General features: G+C 33.1%; 2 protein-coding genes and 1 long non-coding RNA gene across 3 annotated transcripts; 1 reads left to right on the top strand and 2 right to left on the bottom strand.

Annotated features, from left to right (window-relative positions):
* Positions 1 to 7,277: 7,277 nt before the first annotated feature.
* On the top strand, positions 7,278 to 11,384 carry LOC126725574 (D-glycerate 3-kinase, chloroplastic). Its single transcript, XM_050430369.1, has 12 exons — positions 7,278 to 7,591; positions 8,872 to 9,260; positions 9,389 to 9,468; positions 9,571 to 9,622; positions 9,728 to 9,769; positions 9,892 to 9,970; positions 10,049 to 10,080; positions 10,168 to 10,236; positions 10,505 to 10,579; positions 10,652 to 10,768; positions 10,914 to 10,964; positions 11,070 to 11,384. The coding sequence occupies exons 1-12, from the start codon at positions 7,366 to 7,368 to the stop codon at positions 11,211 to 11,213; spliced, it is 1,356 nt and encodes a 451-aa protein (XP_050286326.1). The 5' UTR covers positions 7,278 to 7,365; the 3' UTR covers positions 11,214 to 11,384.
* Positions 11,385 to 12,121: 737 nt separating this feature from the next.
* Positions 12,122 to 13,106, bottom strand: LOC126725575 (uncharacterized). The gene is made up of 2 exons (XR_007655504.1): positions 12,486 to 13,106; positions 12,122 to 12,353 (listed from the first exon to the last, which is right to left on the bottom strand). It is a non-coding gene; the product is annotated as an uncharacterized LOC126725575 (long non-coding RNA).
* A 1,742-nt stretch (positions 13,107 to 14,848) lies between these two features.
* LOC126725571 (auxin-responsive protein IAA17-like) lies at positions 14,849 to 16,625 on the bottom strand. Its single transcript, XM_050430367.1, has 5 exons — positions 16,254 to 16,625; positions 15,703 to 15,884; positions 15,472 to 15,583; positions 15,280 to 15,341; positions 14,849 to 15,175 (listed from the first exon to the last, which is right to left on the bottom strand). Exons 1-5 carry the CDS (start codon positions 16,511 to 16,513, stop codon positions 15,138 to 15,140), a joined length of 654 nt encoding a protein of 217 aa, XP_050286324.1. The 5' UTR covers positions 16,514 to 16,625; the 3' UTR covers positions 14,849 to 15,137.
* Positions 16,626 to 17,586: the final 961 nt, after the last annotated feature.

Below are 17,586 nucleotides of genomic sequence, written 5' to 3'. Positions count from 1 at the left end.
GCAACTTGGATTTTTGGCAAGACAATTGGCCGACTCTCGGTCACTTAAGACATATTATTCAGGGCCATTTTGACCCATGAATCTGCAAACCTCAAGGTAAAAAATGTTGGTCATCCGAGTGGGTGGGATTAGTAAAGCATTCAGATGGAAATGCCAAGCAACATAACAAGGGTCATTCAAGCTACTCCCACTCCTTTAGCAACAAGAATAGAAGATAAGCTGGCTTGGAAACTATCCCCTAAGGGAGATTTTGATATGAAATCTGCATATCTAATGGCTTTAGAGCCCATGGTTGAAGCCCCATTCAGGGGAAAATGGATTTGGAAATTAAAAATCTTACCTAGAATTCAAACATTTGTTTGGAAGTGCATGCATTAAAGCATTGGTATCAAGGAATGCCTCTCAGCAAGAGGAATGTCAATGGATGTCACGTGCCCCCTCTGTCAAAGTGGAATAGAAACCATTATACATGTGTTGCGTGACTGCCCCTCAATTAAATCTTTTTGGCATCAACTCAAAGTTCACCTAGCATACCCATCCTTTTTGTAGCAAATTTAAAAGACTGGCTCCAATCTAATTGCAATACTAACCCGAAGCCTGATACAAGACAACCTCCATGGCATCAAGTGTTTTTATTTGCAATTTGGTTGATTTCGAAGAATAGGAACCAATACATCTTTAAAGAAAGAAACTTGAACCCCGATGTTGCTAAAGATATAGTGGTCTGAGTTTTGCAATATACTCATTATGTGTGCAACTCTATAGTTACCAAAAGAATGATCCTGAAAAGTATCCAATGGGAGAAGCCTAGGATCCGGTGGATGAAGCTCAATACTGATAGATCGTCAATTAGTAATCCTGGGATGGCTGGAGGAGGAGGCGGAATCAGAGATGAGGAGGGCAATTGGGTGGTAGGATTTGCCAGGAGGATTAGGTTAGCGAGCAGCTTCCTAGCTAAGCTTTGGGCCCTTAAGGATTGGCTTCTTTTATGTTTACAATCTCATATCCAAGTAGTGATTATTGAAATGGATGCTAAAGCTATAGTCGATGCATTCTCACATCATAATAATTCTAACTCCATTATTTCCTCTCGCGTGGATGATTACAGGTAGTTGGTTACCCAAATCCCTCAACTGAGATTTAGGCATGTTTACAGAGAAGCTAACAGATGTGCGGATTTTTTGGCTAAATTAGGCTCTTCTATGGATGTAGATTTTGTTGTTCTTCCTAGTCCACCTGTGGACGTCCTTTCTATTTTTGAGGCTGATTGTCGTGGTCTTTAGGAGGCCTCCCCAAACGAGCCAAGGCATCTACACTTTGATTTGCTTCCCGAAACGTATAAACAATATGAGAGTTAGGCACTCTCCATAAGAGCGACCTGCAATCATTGATACTGTAGGATTCTCTACATGATAAAACTAGGCTTTTCATTTTGAAAGGGCACCAATAACTGCATTTATCAATACACTAAATTAAGCAAGCATAGAGTCAACGGTTCCAAAGGAATTCCCCTGATTTACGAGTTGGTTCTACCTGTTGCAACAAAGAAAAGATTTTAGTGAGAAAACTTACAGTAAAATTGATTGATAAGAAGTTCATCTTTGAAGAAACACATCACAAATTCTACATTTTACAGTTGAGTCCGACTAAAATGCTTATTGAGTAAAATTTTAAGCATTGAAGAGGCATAGTGCTAGCTTATGTCAAATCTTGAGCTGATCCTAATCAACAACAGAAAAACTACAAGGAGACCTAAAAAAGGGGAATCATTTTGCAAGTTGTTTGTCACAAACAACCTATCACTTCTTTCATATAAATATATATATATATATATATATATATATATAAAAAAAAAAAACCCTTGTTAAATTATCGATTGTCCTAAAAGTTTAAACTATTAAGAAATAATAAATTTAATCAATTAATCATTTTTCTAACATTTCCTCTCACGCGTGAGCTTAAACACCTCCTTAATAAGTGGACATTGCCTATGGGTAAAGTTATTAGGTTATGGGCTGGAGTTTTTCCTTCTGGCCTAACCTAACCTGACCCATTGAATGGTCAACGACTCATCATTAGGCCTAATAATTAATAAAAACAAGCAGGGTTAGCTCAGCCTGGCACATTCTCTTACGATAGAGCTAATAGTTTTGTTTTAAAATTTAGAAACACAAAATACAATGCAAAAAATACACAATAGATGTTTTAAAAACTATTTTGGTAAGGTATTTTAAACAACGATTTTCAGTATTTAAACAATATTACACATATTTCCACACACTTTTTCACCCACACACGCATTTCTAAAAAATACAAACAACATTACTAGAACAACATTACCAAACAACCCCTATTCATTAAAATGCATGTTTTTAAGATAACATAAAAGAACCATTAGAAACCAAAACTTAAAAAAAAAAATTGTTTGTAAGTATTTTTTTTAAATAAAAATTCTAGTAACGAGTGACAAGTGACAAGTAACAATTTCACAACTTAAAAGTTATCATGACTTTTGAGTGGAATGTGTATATTTGTTTTTAAAAGAATTCACAACAAGTTTTGAATGATAGAAAAAAAAATGTGATAAGCTAATTGCCTAACTCTCAAAACTTATCATCTCAACGCCTTATCTATACTACTATTTAAGGGGCTTCCCTTGTTTTGACTAGATTTTTTTTTGTTTCAAAATACCCCTACAGCCTACGTTTAAATAGGGACAAAACTTGGTAAAAATGCTTCTTTAACTCTCACTAAAACATTATCTATACTACTATTTAAGGGGTTTCCCTTGTTTTGACTGGATTTTTTTTGTTTCAAAATACCCCTACAGCCTACGTTTAAATAGGGGCAAAACTTGGTAAAAATGCTTCTTTAACTCTCACTAAAACATTACCTACAAAAGAGAACCATGAGGGATGGAACTACCTTAGGGCTAAGGGGTCCTTCCCCCCCCCCCCCCCCCCCAACCTTTGAAAAAAAATTCCCTTTTATATATATTTGCATAAAAATATACTTTTGGCTCTAAAATTAATATACTTGGCCCCCCTCTCCCAAACAATTTACAAGCTGACCCATGAAACAAAAATGAAAACAAAAATTATCAAATTATCCCTTGTCTACAATTAGCTAAACATTTGGACAATTTATAGATCCGGACAACAAGAAAAACCTACAAAACAATAAAAAAATTTAAAAAAAAAATTCTTTGGACATGGTCTAAGTTAAAAAAAAAAAAAAAATATATATATATATATATATATATATAACAAATCAATTATAAATCATAGCAAAACAAATCACAAAAACCCAATAACCTCTATCCAATTTCTACCTCTCATTTGAGAGCTTTTTGTCCCTCTCAAGTAACTCCACCCCATAATTACAGAAACAACTCCTATGCTGCTAATCACTCCATCCACACACCAATTAGTATCACCAGCAACTTGGATCAGTTGGTGTCTTTAACTCAATCCATGAAAAAAATTTATTTTTTTAAAGATCTACTGCTCACTTGGATCAGTTGGTGTCTTTTAAAAATTTACTTTAACAATGCATTATTAGCATTAATTTATTCTTAATTATAATATCTGTAGGGACACAATTTGTAACGACCCACAAAATAGTGTTGGGCTCGCACGTTAAGGGCCCAAACAATATAATTTGTAGAGAGCGGGCTTGTGAGGCTAGGCCTTGGTCACCGGACAGCAGTTTAGCCATGGTCAGCCATGGTGTCTATGGAAATTTACATGAAGGCGAATCCTAACGAATTTAATGAGATCTTCTTCTGGTGGTCACAATGGATGGTTCCCGTTTTTTAGACCTTGTCCGAGGAGCCCCCCCCCCCCCCCCCTTCTCCTTTGGTTCTCCTTCTCTTTTATACTAGCGTTTACCCCTCTTCTAGTGTCCACGTGTCAGCTACATTTTCTGGGGTTAAGACTTGTCCTATCAGCCCATACCTGGAGTGGTTGGGAGTAGTTGCAAAAGCTGGATAATATGGTCGAAGGCATGGACCCGTCAGACGCAGGGTTCTTTATTGCTATATTGACAGTTTTTTCCCTTGACCCGCTCCTGCACTGAGCTCGTCCTTTTTCTTTAGGTGTCCTATGGGATGCTGAGCGTGAGATCATTCTCGGCCACATCCTTGGGCCTTTTTGGGGCTTTCATTATGCGTCCTCGGCAATAGGTTTCCTCGGCTTGGGTCTTGAGCCCTAATGTAAAGTGGGCCAGGACCACAAATTCTCTGGCCCCACAATATTTATTATTGATTTTTTTTTAAAAGAAAAAATGCAAAAAAAATTAAAAAATTAATGATAATAATACATCGTTGTCAACCTTTAGTATTAATATTCTAACTTTTTAAAATTCTTGAACAAAGAACTTTGGCCCCCCCTAAGTTTGAATCCTGGTTCCATCCATGAGGACCACTCTCCTAATGGTTTTCAAATTGCTTTATCCATTTTATAAAAAATTAAAAAAAAAAAATTGTATACCCTCATTTTAGTCACACATAACTCCAAACTTCTACCCAGCAATTTTAAATATCCCCCGTTCTCATTAAGCAATTATTAAGCACCTTTTTTATAATAAAAAAAAATTTAATCCCACGTTTTAGAGTATTGGATATAAAAAAAAAAAAAAAAAAAAAAAAAAAAAAAAAAAAAAAAATTATCCTTATTTTTCTATCTTTATCACTACTTTGGATAACTATCTTTTTCTTTTTCTTTTTCTTTTTTCAAATTTCAAAATAAAACATTTGAATAAAAAAATACACAATTTTCTTTGTAAAAACACATATGCCTTACTGATAAAAAAAAAAAAAAAAAAAAAAAAACCGTACACAAATTTGAGACATAAACTCCATATTTCTACCCAGCAGTTTTAAATTTCCCCCTTATCATTATCCCCCCTTTTTTTTTTGCTGCTTTTAGGGAAGCATTATCATTAAGCAGTTAAGATCACGTTGCTTTTGTTTTTTGGCTAAACATATATTTCAAGTTTCTAAGTTATCATCCAAATTAAAAACTCCTAAATTTTAGTTACAAATTTTACCATTCCACTAATTTCTCCCCACTATTAGCCATTACTTGATTGGTTATTCAATCAGCCCACTAGAAAAGCAGTTAACCAAAATCACAATACTTACCCCTACCTCTAGATCACATATAATTTTTTTTTTTTTCGATTGTGGAAAGTACCTTCAATGTTGAAGAGGGGTACTGCACCTCCAGATTACAAATAAAATTGATTTTTACGATTGTAGAAAGCGCCTTGGAAGTGTGAAGGGGGTACTGCGTAGGAGGTATGCGTTTTTCAATGAATATAACTAATATTTGAATTTTACATAAATATTTACACGTGATATGTATTCTTTCATTTTTTGTGATAATTTCTATTTTTCTTGATTAGGGTCACTAAAGTTTTACAATCACTATAGAAATAGATATAAGAAAAAGAAACTCTACTTACAAAAACAAAAGATTTTTTCTGATTGTTCCTGCTCAAACAAAAAAAAGTTTTTCTATCTCAATGGTATCTTAATGTACATAGCTCATTTCTTTTTTCTTTTTTAATAAAGAAATGAACAGTCTTCTAACACTTTTTTTTAATCACCATTACCGACCATTTGTAAAATTTGATGAGGATTACGCAATTTGTAGTTGGTTTTTGTTGAATTACTTTTGTTAATCCTTATTCTAATTATAATGACTTTGAAGTGTTTTTCTTTATTTTCATATTTCCTTATCATTAGCTTTTTTTATTTTTTTTTATTTTTTTTTCTTTCGTATGATACGCTTTTGTTCGTTAAAGCTTACTCATTACCTTAAAGGAATGGAATATTTATTGCTTTTCTTTGAATACAATATTGCAGTATCTAGAACTTTTTTTTTTTTTTTAAAAGAACTTCGATTATAATATTACCGTATGTAAAACTTTTTTTTTTTAATAAATAACTGTGCAATTTGGATAAGGTTTAAATTGTATTACTCTACACTATTAACCAAAAAAGATGAACATATTAATTATATTGCAATCTTAATCAATGAAAAAAATAGTATTAAATTTGACAAACTTTTCAATTTGGATAAGATTGCAATATAATTAATATGTTTATAGATTACTTAGAGAAAGTAGTTATAGTTAATCCTTACTCTATTTTTTTTTTTTTTTTAGGGTGACATATCAACAATTTTGTTGAATTGCATAGTGGCCATATTGGATGAGTTTGGGTGAGACACTTTATAAAAGTTATTGTATGATTCCAAGCTCATATAAAGTGGTGGTCATCTATCAAGTGGTTTTTAATGACTCTTTTTTGTATATAAGAAAAAAATATTTATCCTACCTATGCCTATATTTATCAATTTGTGTAATATAATTATATGTTGGATTCAATTTATTATTTTTCTCAATCACATCTCTTCCATAAGAAATTAATCAATTATCCCTAACAATTTTCTTGCCTTTCACTACAACTTCTTTTCATTTTATTCAAGAAAATACATTTTAAAAATTAAATGATATTATTACCCACATGAGAGACTTCCCATAATCACAATCTTATTAAATTATTTAAATTAAAACTATTTAATTTTTTTAAGCATTTGAAACTTTTGTTTTGGATGCGTACATAATGGCTACATATTATGACTAAGTGGCTGCCTTTTAGGATTTATAAATAAAAAAATAAAAATAAAAAGCCTCTGAGACTTTTCTATTTTTTGAGTAAATGTTAATAATTTGCATCTATTATAAATTAGGATTACTACATTTTTCAATTACAAAAATACCTAGGAATGTGATGAGTTTTATGCATGGAGAAATGTTAATAATTTTAATATTTGGTACAAACGTATGACACTCTTCACACTTTTAGGTATTTTTGTAATTGAAAAATATGGTAATTCCAATTTATAATAAATACAAATTATTAACATTTAGTCAAAAAATAGAAAAACCTCTAAACATGTGTGAGTACGTGCTTAGAAGCTAGTTATAAAATAATAGTTATATAAATTGAGTTGGTAATCAAATTGTTTTTTTTGAAGAGAAAGTTAATAGGCACCACCAAATATTGTGATATTGTTTAATACACCACCACATAAACAATAACCTTTTTCTCCCAGAAAACGAAAAACCATAACCTTAATTATTGAATTTTGAGGGCAATAATACATTAGAATAAGATTTTTTTTTGGTCCCATCAAAAAAAAAAAAAAAGATTTTTGGACTCATGTGTTTGGTATTTTAGTAGTTTCACTTTCATCTGAAAGGCTAAAGCAGTATTGTCAACTTATTCAGTTCAAACTTATATGTGGCACAGGTTTGAATAAAAGAACAGACACACAGCTACACACAGAGGAAGAGATGAACATGGCAGCTATGAATATCTTATCTCAGCCATGGTCGCCGACAGCTTCGCTCTGCCTCTATTATTTTAATAATCATAATCATTATAATATTAGTAATTACAAATTACATTCTTTTTCTCATCCTTATAACTTTTCTATTCCCTCTTCTCTCTGTGCTCCAACAAAATCAAACCACACAGCTTCGAGGCTCTCTCAAATGCCAACCCACTTATCAAAATCAGGTGCTCTTTCTTATTTCTCATTCAATTTTTGATATTTTAGCTTCTTTTTTTTTTTTTAATATCTTTATATGTTTTCTTACATGTTGACTCTGTTTGGTTGCTGAGAAAAGTATGGTAGAACAACAAAAAATATACTGAAAATCTTAATCATATGTCATCTTTTTATATGGGTTATCAAGAAAAGTGAAAATTTATGGTTTAACAATCAAAATATGTATTGGGTTCAGTTGGGTAAACGGCTTTGAAATTCTCTCTGCAAAAGATATTGCCGTGTGATTGTTTTCTGATATAATGGACAAAAGAAACATAATTGTCTTCTATAATCTATAATTTTATTTCCTTTGGATTTATTGAGGTAAGTAATGGAAAGAAGTTGAAATTTATCAATTTTTACGGTTATTTTTTTATTTCGTTTTTGTAAGTTTAACATTATCTTATTGGAACCTAATTGTAATTGCAATCTCATGAGTATTTTTGTCAATCTATGCAACTTGGTATTTTCTTTTGGTTATAAAACTATATATATTTTCATTGTTAAGCTTAGGATTTGCATGTGTGTGTATATATATATATATATATTCATTGTTAAGCTTAGGATTTGCATGTATATAGTTATTAAGATGCAATGTAGTTTAAAGGTCTACAGACAACTGTTGATTTAAACAGCCATGTAATAAATTTATGAACTACTTTGGCCGCGGATGCTTGATTCTTTATTCACAATCAACCTATGTGTGCCCTTTTTTTTTCTCCGTCATCACCCAACAATTATGTTTGATTTTCTACCCTCATGCTCACTTAAGAATAAATTGAGTCTATGGGAAAGGATGCCTGTAGTAAGGCTAGAGATCTTTTCGTCCCTCCTGATTTTAAGCTTCGTCTCTTCTTGGATGCTTGATAAATTTTAATTGGCAAAAACGAGTAGTCTTATTGCTTTCATTGTTGTTGCCTCATGGTATGTTGACTAGTCCTGCCTCTGCCTCTATCTGTTGGCAATGTTTTCATGACATGTTGGATTTGCTTTTGATAATTGGTTGTTCATGACTTTCCCTCAAATCACTGGAAATAGGAGGCACAAAACTTCCACATTAGAGAATAGAGATCATAATAAATGTAAGTCAATCTTGTGTTTTATGAATTTAAAATAGTCAGATTGTTTTGCTGAAATTGAGTTTAAGCTTTGGCAAAATAATTTACTATTTGCAATGATTTAAAAGATGAGCACTGTTGGCAAAATAATCCCCTTTAGTCTTCTTCATATTTATGGATTCATTCTACAGGCAGTGGATGTTCATGGATACGAGACAATTCCACGTGTCGCAACACTGCTGCCAGCAATGATTGCAGCAGGCTGGGCCCATCATATTCTGTATTTCCCACAAAACCTGCAGAAGTTTCCTCTGTGCAGGACCTTTTTGAATTCATATGCTCAGGTCCTTTGTTTAACAAATTGGGTCTGAACCCAGAAAAGGTAGCTGAGTCCGTTGACAAGTGGTTAGCATATGGATTGCACCTTTGTCGATTGTTTAAGCTCAATGAATTGTACCTTACAGTTCCTGAGAAAGCAAGGTTATATCACTACTATGTACCAGTCTTTTTATGGTGTGAAGATCAGGTTTCACAGCACAGGTCCACATTCAAGGATGGAGAAGATATATCTCCTCTAGTGGTATTTTTAAAAAACTTAGGTTTCCAATTTTATTTTATTTTTTTAGTTTTCTAAGTATAATTTAGTAGCTGTATTGGATCTGTGCATCTTTGTATATATCACTTCATGTGATGTTGCTTGTGATGTAGATTGGTTTTAGTGCGCCACAAGGTTGTGGGAAGACTACACTTGTCTTTGCTCTTGACTATCTCTTCCAAATTACTGGCAGGTTGGTTGCACGATTTCAATTTTCTTAATTGTAGTAGTTGATTTTTCAAGTCATATAAAAAAGCGAAAAATAAGATTGCTGACATGCATTTCCAAAATTCAGGAAGGCTGCGACAGTATCCATTGATGACTTCTATTTGACGGCAGAGGCTCAGGTGATTTCTGATTTTTTTTTTCTTTACCTTTTTTTTTTTTTTAGCAAATGCTTTTTCTTGTTCTTTGGGTTTTCATCTTCTGATCCAATAGTTTGTTGATGGTAGGCTAAACTGAGAGAAGAAATTCCAGGAAATGCACTATTAGAGGTAGCAATTGACATATTTTTGTATTAGTTGTTGGCTAACAGAATACATTAGCCTTTTGTACTCATCAAAGAACTGAAAATTCTTTTTCTTATTTCTTTCCCTTCCTTTTTGTTTGATTACAGCTTCGTGGAAATGCTGGCAGCCATGATCTTGCGTTCTCTGTTGAAACACTCACGGCTCTTACCCAATTGACTAAAGAGGGTGCGTCAACTTCACTTATTTTTCCTTTGTAATTGATGCTTGTGTAATTCCTAATGTGTCTTTGTCTAAAGTATCCAGGTATGAAGATGAAGCTACCTCGATATGATAAAGTAAGCATACAATCATACTAATGTTTCTTGTTTCTCAATCAACTTTTGGGTTTAAAGTTACTTATCTTGACTTGTTTCCACATCCAGTCAGCATTTAATGGGAGGGGTGACAGAGCTGATCCTTCAACTTGGCCAGAGGTTGAGGGGCCACTCACGGTAAGAGGATGCAATCTGGAGTTAAGGTTGGAGGGAATTTAGGCTGGCATGCAAGATGATATTGCCCATCCCTGATTATGTCAAAGTAGATGTTTGCACAATTCAATGTCACTCTTAAAATTATTTGAATCTGTGAAAAATAATGATAGTGTTTAGATGTGAATAAACATAGATCTGATGGGATTGGTCAGTTTCAGTTGGCTTTGCCTCTCTGCTTTTTTGAAGGGATTCTGCAAGTATTATGTCACCTTGTAATTTATGTGTTTAGGTTATTCTGTTTGAAGGCTGGATGCTTGGTTTCAAACCCCTTCCAGTGGAAGTTGTCAAAGCTATTGATCCACAGGTTAGACACATGCTGTTATTGTGTCATTATAATTGGTATAACTATAGCTCTAAGTTATTTTTTGTTGTACAGCTAGAGACGGTAAATAAGAACCTTGAAGCATATTATGATGCATGGGACAAGTTCATAAAGGCATGGATAGTCATCAAGATTAATGACCCGAGTTGTGTCTACCAGTGGCGTTTACAGGTTGGATATCATATTAACATCATACCTTGAACAATATAGATTCCATTTGTTTATTTTTTTTCTTTTTTTCTTTTCTTTTTTTTATGAATTCTCTATCATAAATGATAAAACCACGAGTATAACTAGTGTTCTGTGGAATTTTCAGGCAGAGATTGCGATGAGAAAGGAAGGTAATCCTGGAATGTCAGATGAGGAGGTACGCTAATTGCTGAACATGTGTATTTGAAAAGTTTTAAATTTTTCTACTGTAACTGTGGTAGATTCTAATATCTGACAGAGTTTTTCTTGGAGGAGTTTGTAGGTTAAAGATTTTGTTTCACGGTACTTGCCAGCATACAAAGCTTACCTTCCCACCCTTTATGCTGAAGGGCCAAATGGGTCAGATCCAAAGCATCTCCTTGTCATCGAAATTGATGAAGGGAGGAATCCCCTCCCAGGTAACTAGGACCATGGTTTCAAATAGAAAAATGTTGAAAAGCCCAATTTTGATTTCTTGAATATCTCATTTTTAAGGGCATTTGTTATTAAAAAAATACCTTTAGTGGAGAAAAGCCAATGTAAATGTAAATTTATAGTCAATGTTTCAAATAAAATTGAATATTTTTTATTTGCACAACTCTTTCTGGTTTTCTTCTGGGAAGATATTATGATTCAAAAGGCCAGCAAATGCTAAATGGTGCATACCTTTGCATCAGGGAATGTTAAGACTATCAAGACTTTTTCCCATACACTAAAGGTATGAGTTTTGATAGAATAATCAACCATGATTAATATGTTGAGTATCTGTGTCCAACCCCGAAATTTTGGGACAAATGCTTGATTGTTATTGTTGATGTAGAGTATATTAAGACTTTAACAGTATTGTTTCTTGAAAAGAAGTTGTATGCTCTCCATAAGAAGACCGCTGTTTGAGCAGAATTGAGATATGGACTGGTATTGTTAACCTGTTGTGGCCAATTCTTTTTACTGTGGCCATTGTGACATAGCCGACCCTTGCTTTAATATGTTTTACTCTCAAGTCAGGATGTATATTATTCCAAAAATCGTATTTGCAAGTAAATTTTGTTCCACACTACTATAAAGTTGTTTGTAGTTGTAATTGGGGTGAGATGTACAAGTGACTCAGATAGCCAAAATCTGAGAATAAAATAAGCCTCCAAACTAATTATTGAAGAAATTGAGCTAACATGTATTAATTGTAAATACTTAGATGTTTGTGAGTGATCACTTCTGCAGATATCTTTGTACATATATGTAGAGTGGGGAATGGCACAGTTTCCTTCCAACGTATACAAGGCCCTTGTAGGTACATAACTGAGTCCAGTCCATAAATACCTCACAACTAGTGCTAGCTAGCTCAATAAAATTCCATTCACTTATCATACAAGAACAATATAATTTGTACAAATAACATAAATTTATCAAGAAGATAAACTTAGAATTCTAACATTATTTGCACAATTCACATTAGGATAATCTTGAACATGTTTTACATCAAGTAATCTAGGAGCAGCAACAGCAGATACTCTCCAAGCAGCACTCACAACTCTCAAAGCAACAAAAGCAGCAACACAGCGTGAACAAACTGTATTGGAAGTTGGAACGTACAGCACCAGTATTAGTGTTTTTTTTTTTTTTTTTTTGAGCAAGTATTAGTTTTATAATAAGAAAAGAAGAAATGGAAACAAGAAGAGGTGGAGATTAGAGAGATACAAACCAAGCATATGGGCATCCTTTCTCCTCGCGGCGTTTCTGGACATGATCAAAGTATGACATTTCTTGCTGAGATGGTGCAGAGTCCATTTTTCCTTTTCCTTTAAGCTAACCCTTCACTTTCCTCTTCCTATTTGCCACTAAATTTATAGGCAAGAAAGGGAAGGGTTAGCCTAAAGCTCAAAGGGTTTAATTTCTCTTAGTTTGGAAAAAAATCCTCGCTCTTTTACACACATTCTTGAGCTGATCCATTTATTATGGTAGTTAGCAGGAAGGTTTGGTTCTCTTTCATCATTAAAGGAGTGATGGAACCAAAACTTTGTATGAACAGTAAAATAGGAAAGGCCCTCTTTTTCTTTTGTCCCTCTCACTCTTTCTCATCCTGTAAAATAGTCATGGACATGGACCATCTAGCGTTGATAATCGAGCAAATGGAAACCTACCACATGCAAGTCTTAATAGACAATTATTAAAAAGTAGAGATATGTTACTATCAGTAATCAAATATTTAGACAGATTTTTAGAATTTTAGAAATTTGGGCCAAATAACACAGTCCAGTTCAAAACACAACTTATGCTAAAACAAACATTCAGATTAAACTTTTGTGACTAGGGATGTATCAGCCTCAAGTTTTACTGGCAACAATTCTTAGCCAAAAATCCAAGCAACAAGTTAGTCCGGGCATTGAAAGTAAGCTATGTTACATGTTTGTTTTTGTATTTAGTGTATTGTTTCTTGAATGAAAAAGGTTGAGGGGACCAACTGTGGCTATCCTACTTGGATATGATTGCAATAACTCTATCCATCAAGAAACCAATTTGAGAGGCGTAGCAAAGAATAAGGGCCACTGGCACTAATTCAGCTGAGTTGAGTCATAGGTTGACCTTAGTCCCACCCAGAATACCATGATTTTAGATAGTGGGAGGCAATAGTCCTTAAGCCCAACCAGCATCACATTGTTGCCTCCTAAGGTTTTTACTCAGAACTACCTAGTACAAATGGGCCTTGAATTACTTTCTATGACCATTAGTCTCTCAATTTGTAATCTCTAGAGATTGATGGAATTGCATCAGCCAGAGTCAAAACAAATACTCTGTGATGACACTTTACTTTAATTGGAACTTTCCAGCTGAGAAAATTCGGTGGATTGAAGGAAGCATTATTACAAGCACTCCATGATTTTTCCAACATATCAAGAAAAAACATGCACCACAACACAAGTGTCCGGACTAATGATAATTTATCATACAGCAGACCTCATTAGTGAGATCTTCACTATGACCATACCCTATACAAAGGTCTTGAATGGCATTGTGTTAGTATCACTCACTGCATTAACTTTTTCATAAAATTTACCATCATTTGCACCAGATACTCATTAATAGAAGGGCTCTGTTGTACATCATGCTACCTAAGCTTGCACTCATTCATGTTTCAGTGTGTTTCCCAAAATTGGTTCAGGTATAGAGACAGATTGTGAAGAAAATCAGGCATATCCAATAAGTCAGCAAAGAAAAAAGGAGAAAAGAATGACCCTGTTATCTTTCATGATTGATGGGGTACCTAGAGCTATTGAATTGGAATTTATCATTAATAGACTATGTACTTGTGAAGGGCACCACACAGTATCACAGATCTACTTCATCAAAGCACCATAGCCAGGAAGCAGGCATGGATTTTAATTCCTCTGGTAAATTTCCTTACAATTTTTTTCCTTGGCTGTAGCAAAATTAATTGTAGAACATCATTATGTTCCGTGAATAAATTTTGCTTTAACTTTTTATTAGAATAAGTTCGTGCCCATAAAATACAAATATATATATATATATTTATATATTTTAAATATTCTGAATAAATCACTGATTCTATAAACAACTCAAAGCTCCAATCCAAAGAACACATGGTCTGTCATTGATGAATTCATATTTTGATTGTGTCCCCTATTGGTGTACTGACTCAACATCCCAATGCAACTTTTTAATGTCAATAATGAGTTGAAAACATCTCATTATTCATCCTTTAAAAGAAAAAAAAAGAAATAGTTGAATTTCTCTCAAGATGGGAAAAAAAAAAAAAAAAAAAAAAGGAAAAGAAAAAGAAAGTATGGTCATTGTTAGATTGGTCTATAAAAGCTACAAAATAAATACAACTTCTGGATTAGGTATAGTTGATCTTGTTAGATCCATATATAAAAGCTAAACATAAATCAAGTGCTATCTGCTCATGTGCCTTAGCTGTGATTATTTTTAATTTTCATCAAAATAATTACATTATTTTCACCTTTTTTTTTTCTTGATCTTTTTCATTTGTTAAATTTAATCATGGGGATCTGAGTTCATGTTCATTTAAATTATTAAATTAAAAACTCATATAAATCAAATATAGATATAGTGTGTGGAAAGTATTACAATCCAACTCTCTAATATTCACTATCAAAAACTTACAGACCCAAAAAAGGTGAGAAAAAAGCCCACAGCATCAATTGCACTAGTACTACAGATGCAACTCGTAGATAATTACAGGCAAGCCTCTCTTATTTTTCTACTAAACTTTATCTACCTAATTAATCAAAACTCTTCCAACTAAAAAAAGCGAAAGCAAAAGCCTCTGTACATGAAATTGTATCATTCCAAGGATGCTTGTGAAAGGCTTTTTCTAAGCTGTGCTTGAACATTTTTGTGGTGTCCTTGGAGCTGCACCAACACAAAAAAAAAAAAAAAAAAATGAATATTGTATGATCATTAATATGATAAAATAGAAAAATAAGTTAGCCTCAAACAAGAAATAGAAAAATTACCTAGTCCAATTGCCTCCGAGCTTTTCATCAATCTTACCCTCTTGCATGATTCAACAAACATTCTGAAAATAAAAGTAAGTAAAGGATTAATAAGCATAATTAATCATTTATTCTTCTTAAACAAAACTAATAAGGTTAATTAAAACAATTCAAATTATTCAATGTTTTACAAGGGTAGGCTTGGAAACTCACTTCCATGGTACATCCCCAACTAACATCCAGTCACCATCTCTATCCTCATAAGTAGCAACATATTCCACGCCATTTGCAGGGTCCATAAGCTTCTTCTCACTCAAATAATTACCTATATCAAAATCAACAACAAAAAGACCAAATTAGACACAAAATTATACATGCTTAATATTGAAATACGATAATTATGGTGCATAAACAGAATATAGAAACAAGGATCTAGGTACGTACGAATTGTCAAACAAGAGAACATATCCTCTAGAGCACTCAACAGCTGCTGATAGCTATTGTACATTTCTAGATCAACCTTTCTTAGATATGGAGCTCCATCCACAGCCACCTTTATGAACTTGCAGCTCTTCATTACGTTCTTCCTTGATGCTCTCACCGGTGGCCACCCAACTAGTTGTGCCCTGCAAATAAATAAGATTACAAAATTTTATTACTTGTGCTTTGAAAAAAAAAAAAATGTAGGTAGACATGCAACAATTATTTAAATAAATTCCTCACTTTCAAAAATAAAAGTTAAAGTTAGTTTGACTCATCAAAGTACGAAAAGATTTCAAAATAGTAAACAAATCCCATATCCTTGTTTATCAGGAAAGAAAAAAAATTTAATAGTATTTGAATTTCCAAGATCTAGAAAAATAAACATGAGTATATAATCATTCTCTCAACGTCACCTTACTATGTAATGATATATGCATGAATTTTTTACCATAAAAATATGTAATACATGAACTCATTAACCTAAGATAAGATGAATGGTTTGGAAATCTTACTTTGCTGTGAGAGATTTTGTTGCACCACCCAAGACATCATTCTCCAACTCATCATCACAAACTTTATCATGACATTTAACGTTTGATCTACCAAGGTTAAGATCGATGGTCTCTGAAAACCCACGTTTGGTGCCGAACTTTACACCGGTATCCATCGTTACACGTGTCTCACCCGGCATCCCTAAGGTCAGCTCCGTCTCCTTCAAATTCAGGCCCATGACATCGGATTCCGGCGAGTAGTTTCTATTTTCCGGTGACATTTTGTCAATAGTGCTACAATAAAAAAAAACAAGTCTCCTTAGTACTCTTCTTTATGCTTTTTTTTTTAGACTAAAGTTTTTGAGACCCAAAAGCAAAAATAATGTGACTAAACATATTTGGCTGTGTGCTCTATATATAATTTGATAAGAGGAGAATCTGGCCGGCAAAATGATTGAGCCAGTGGCAGAATGACACGTGTAAATAGAAGAGCGGTTGTGATTCGCTCATGTAGGTGGCAGTGTTTGACGGAAGCGTGTGTATTTGATGTCATTGTTCGAAAGTTTGGGCCCTTGGTCGGCCCGGGTCCACTCTGTTTCATATGTTTTTTGAGGTTTTTTACTTTTAATACTTTGGGGAAAACATTGTGCCTGTGCAGTACTCTATGAATTTTCAAAACATGCCCGTTTGGTACAATTCATCTAACATTCCGTTGAAAGAGTTTTTTTTTTTTTTTTGGGTTAAAGTTGAAAGAGATTTATTGAAAGCATGTTAAAATGTATTTGTACTTTTAAAAAAAATTAAAAATGAACTTATTAAAGCCGTACACAAAATTAATTAAAAACTAAAGGCTGATCCGAACTTGCCCATAGATTTATAGCGATAATACCTGTTTTGAACTTCAAATTTGATCTTGATCCATATTAAAAAGGTTTATTTTACGTTTTCATTGTGTCAGCATGAAGTGTTAAGATTCAAAAGTTAGCTATATGTATATATATATATATATATATATATATATATAGTGAGCTCTTTTTCAATGTATTCTTTTCATGATAGGGGAAAACGGTTGTTGTCATAGTATTTGGCTTCCGTGTGGCAAAAAAAGCGATAGCCGTTGTCAAGTTCAATTTTTATTCTTCTTAAAAACAAAAGTGTTCACTTTTTATTTTTTAATCTGTTCTTTTCATAATTCTAGGTGATAATGGTTGTTGTCAATTGTATTTGACTTCCGCTTGACACAAATTTATTTTGTTTTCTATTGAATTTTTTTTTATATATAAAAATTGATTAAAGTATGGTTATGATAATATATTTTTTTTAAAGGTTTTAAAATTAGCAAACATACCCATTT

The sequence above is a fragment of the Quercus robur genome, chromosome 5, assembly GCF_932294415.1.
Source record: "Quercus robur chromosome 5, dhQueRobu3.1, whole genome shotgun sequence".
Classification (NCBI taxonomy): domain Eukaryota; kingdom Viridiplantae; phylum Streptophyta; class Magnoliopsida; order Fagales; family Fagaceae; genus Quercus; species Quercus robur.
Note: the sequence above shows the minus strand (reverse complement) of the source record. Positions and strands in the feature narration are given on the sequence as shown.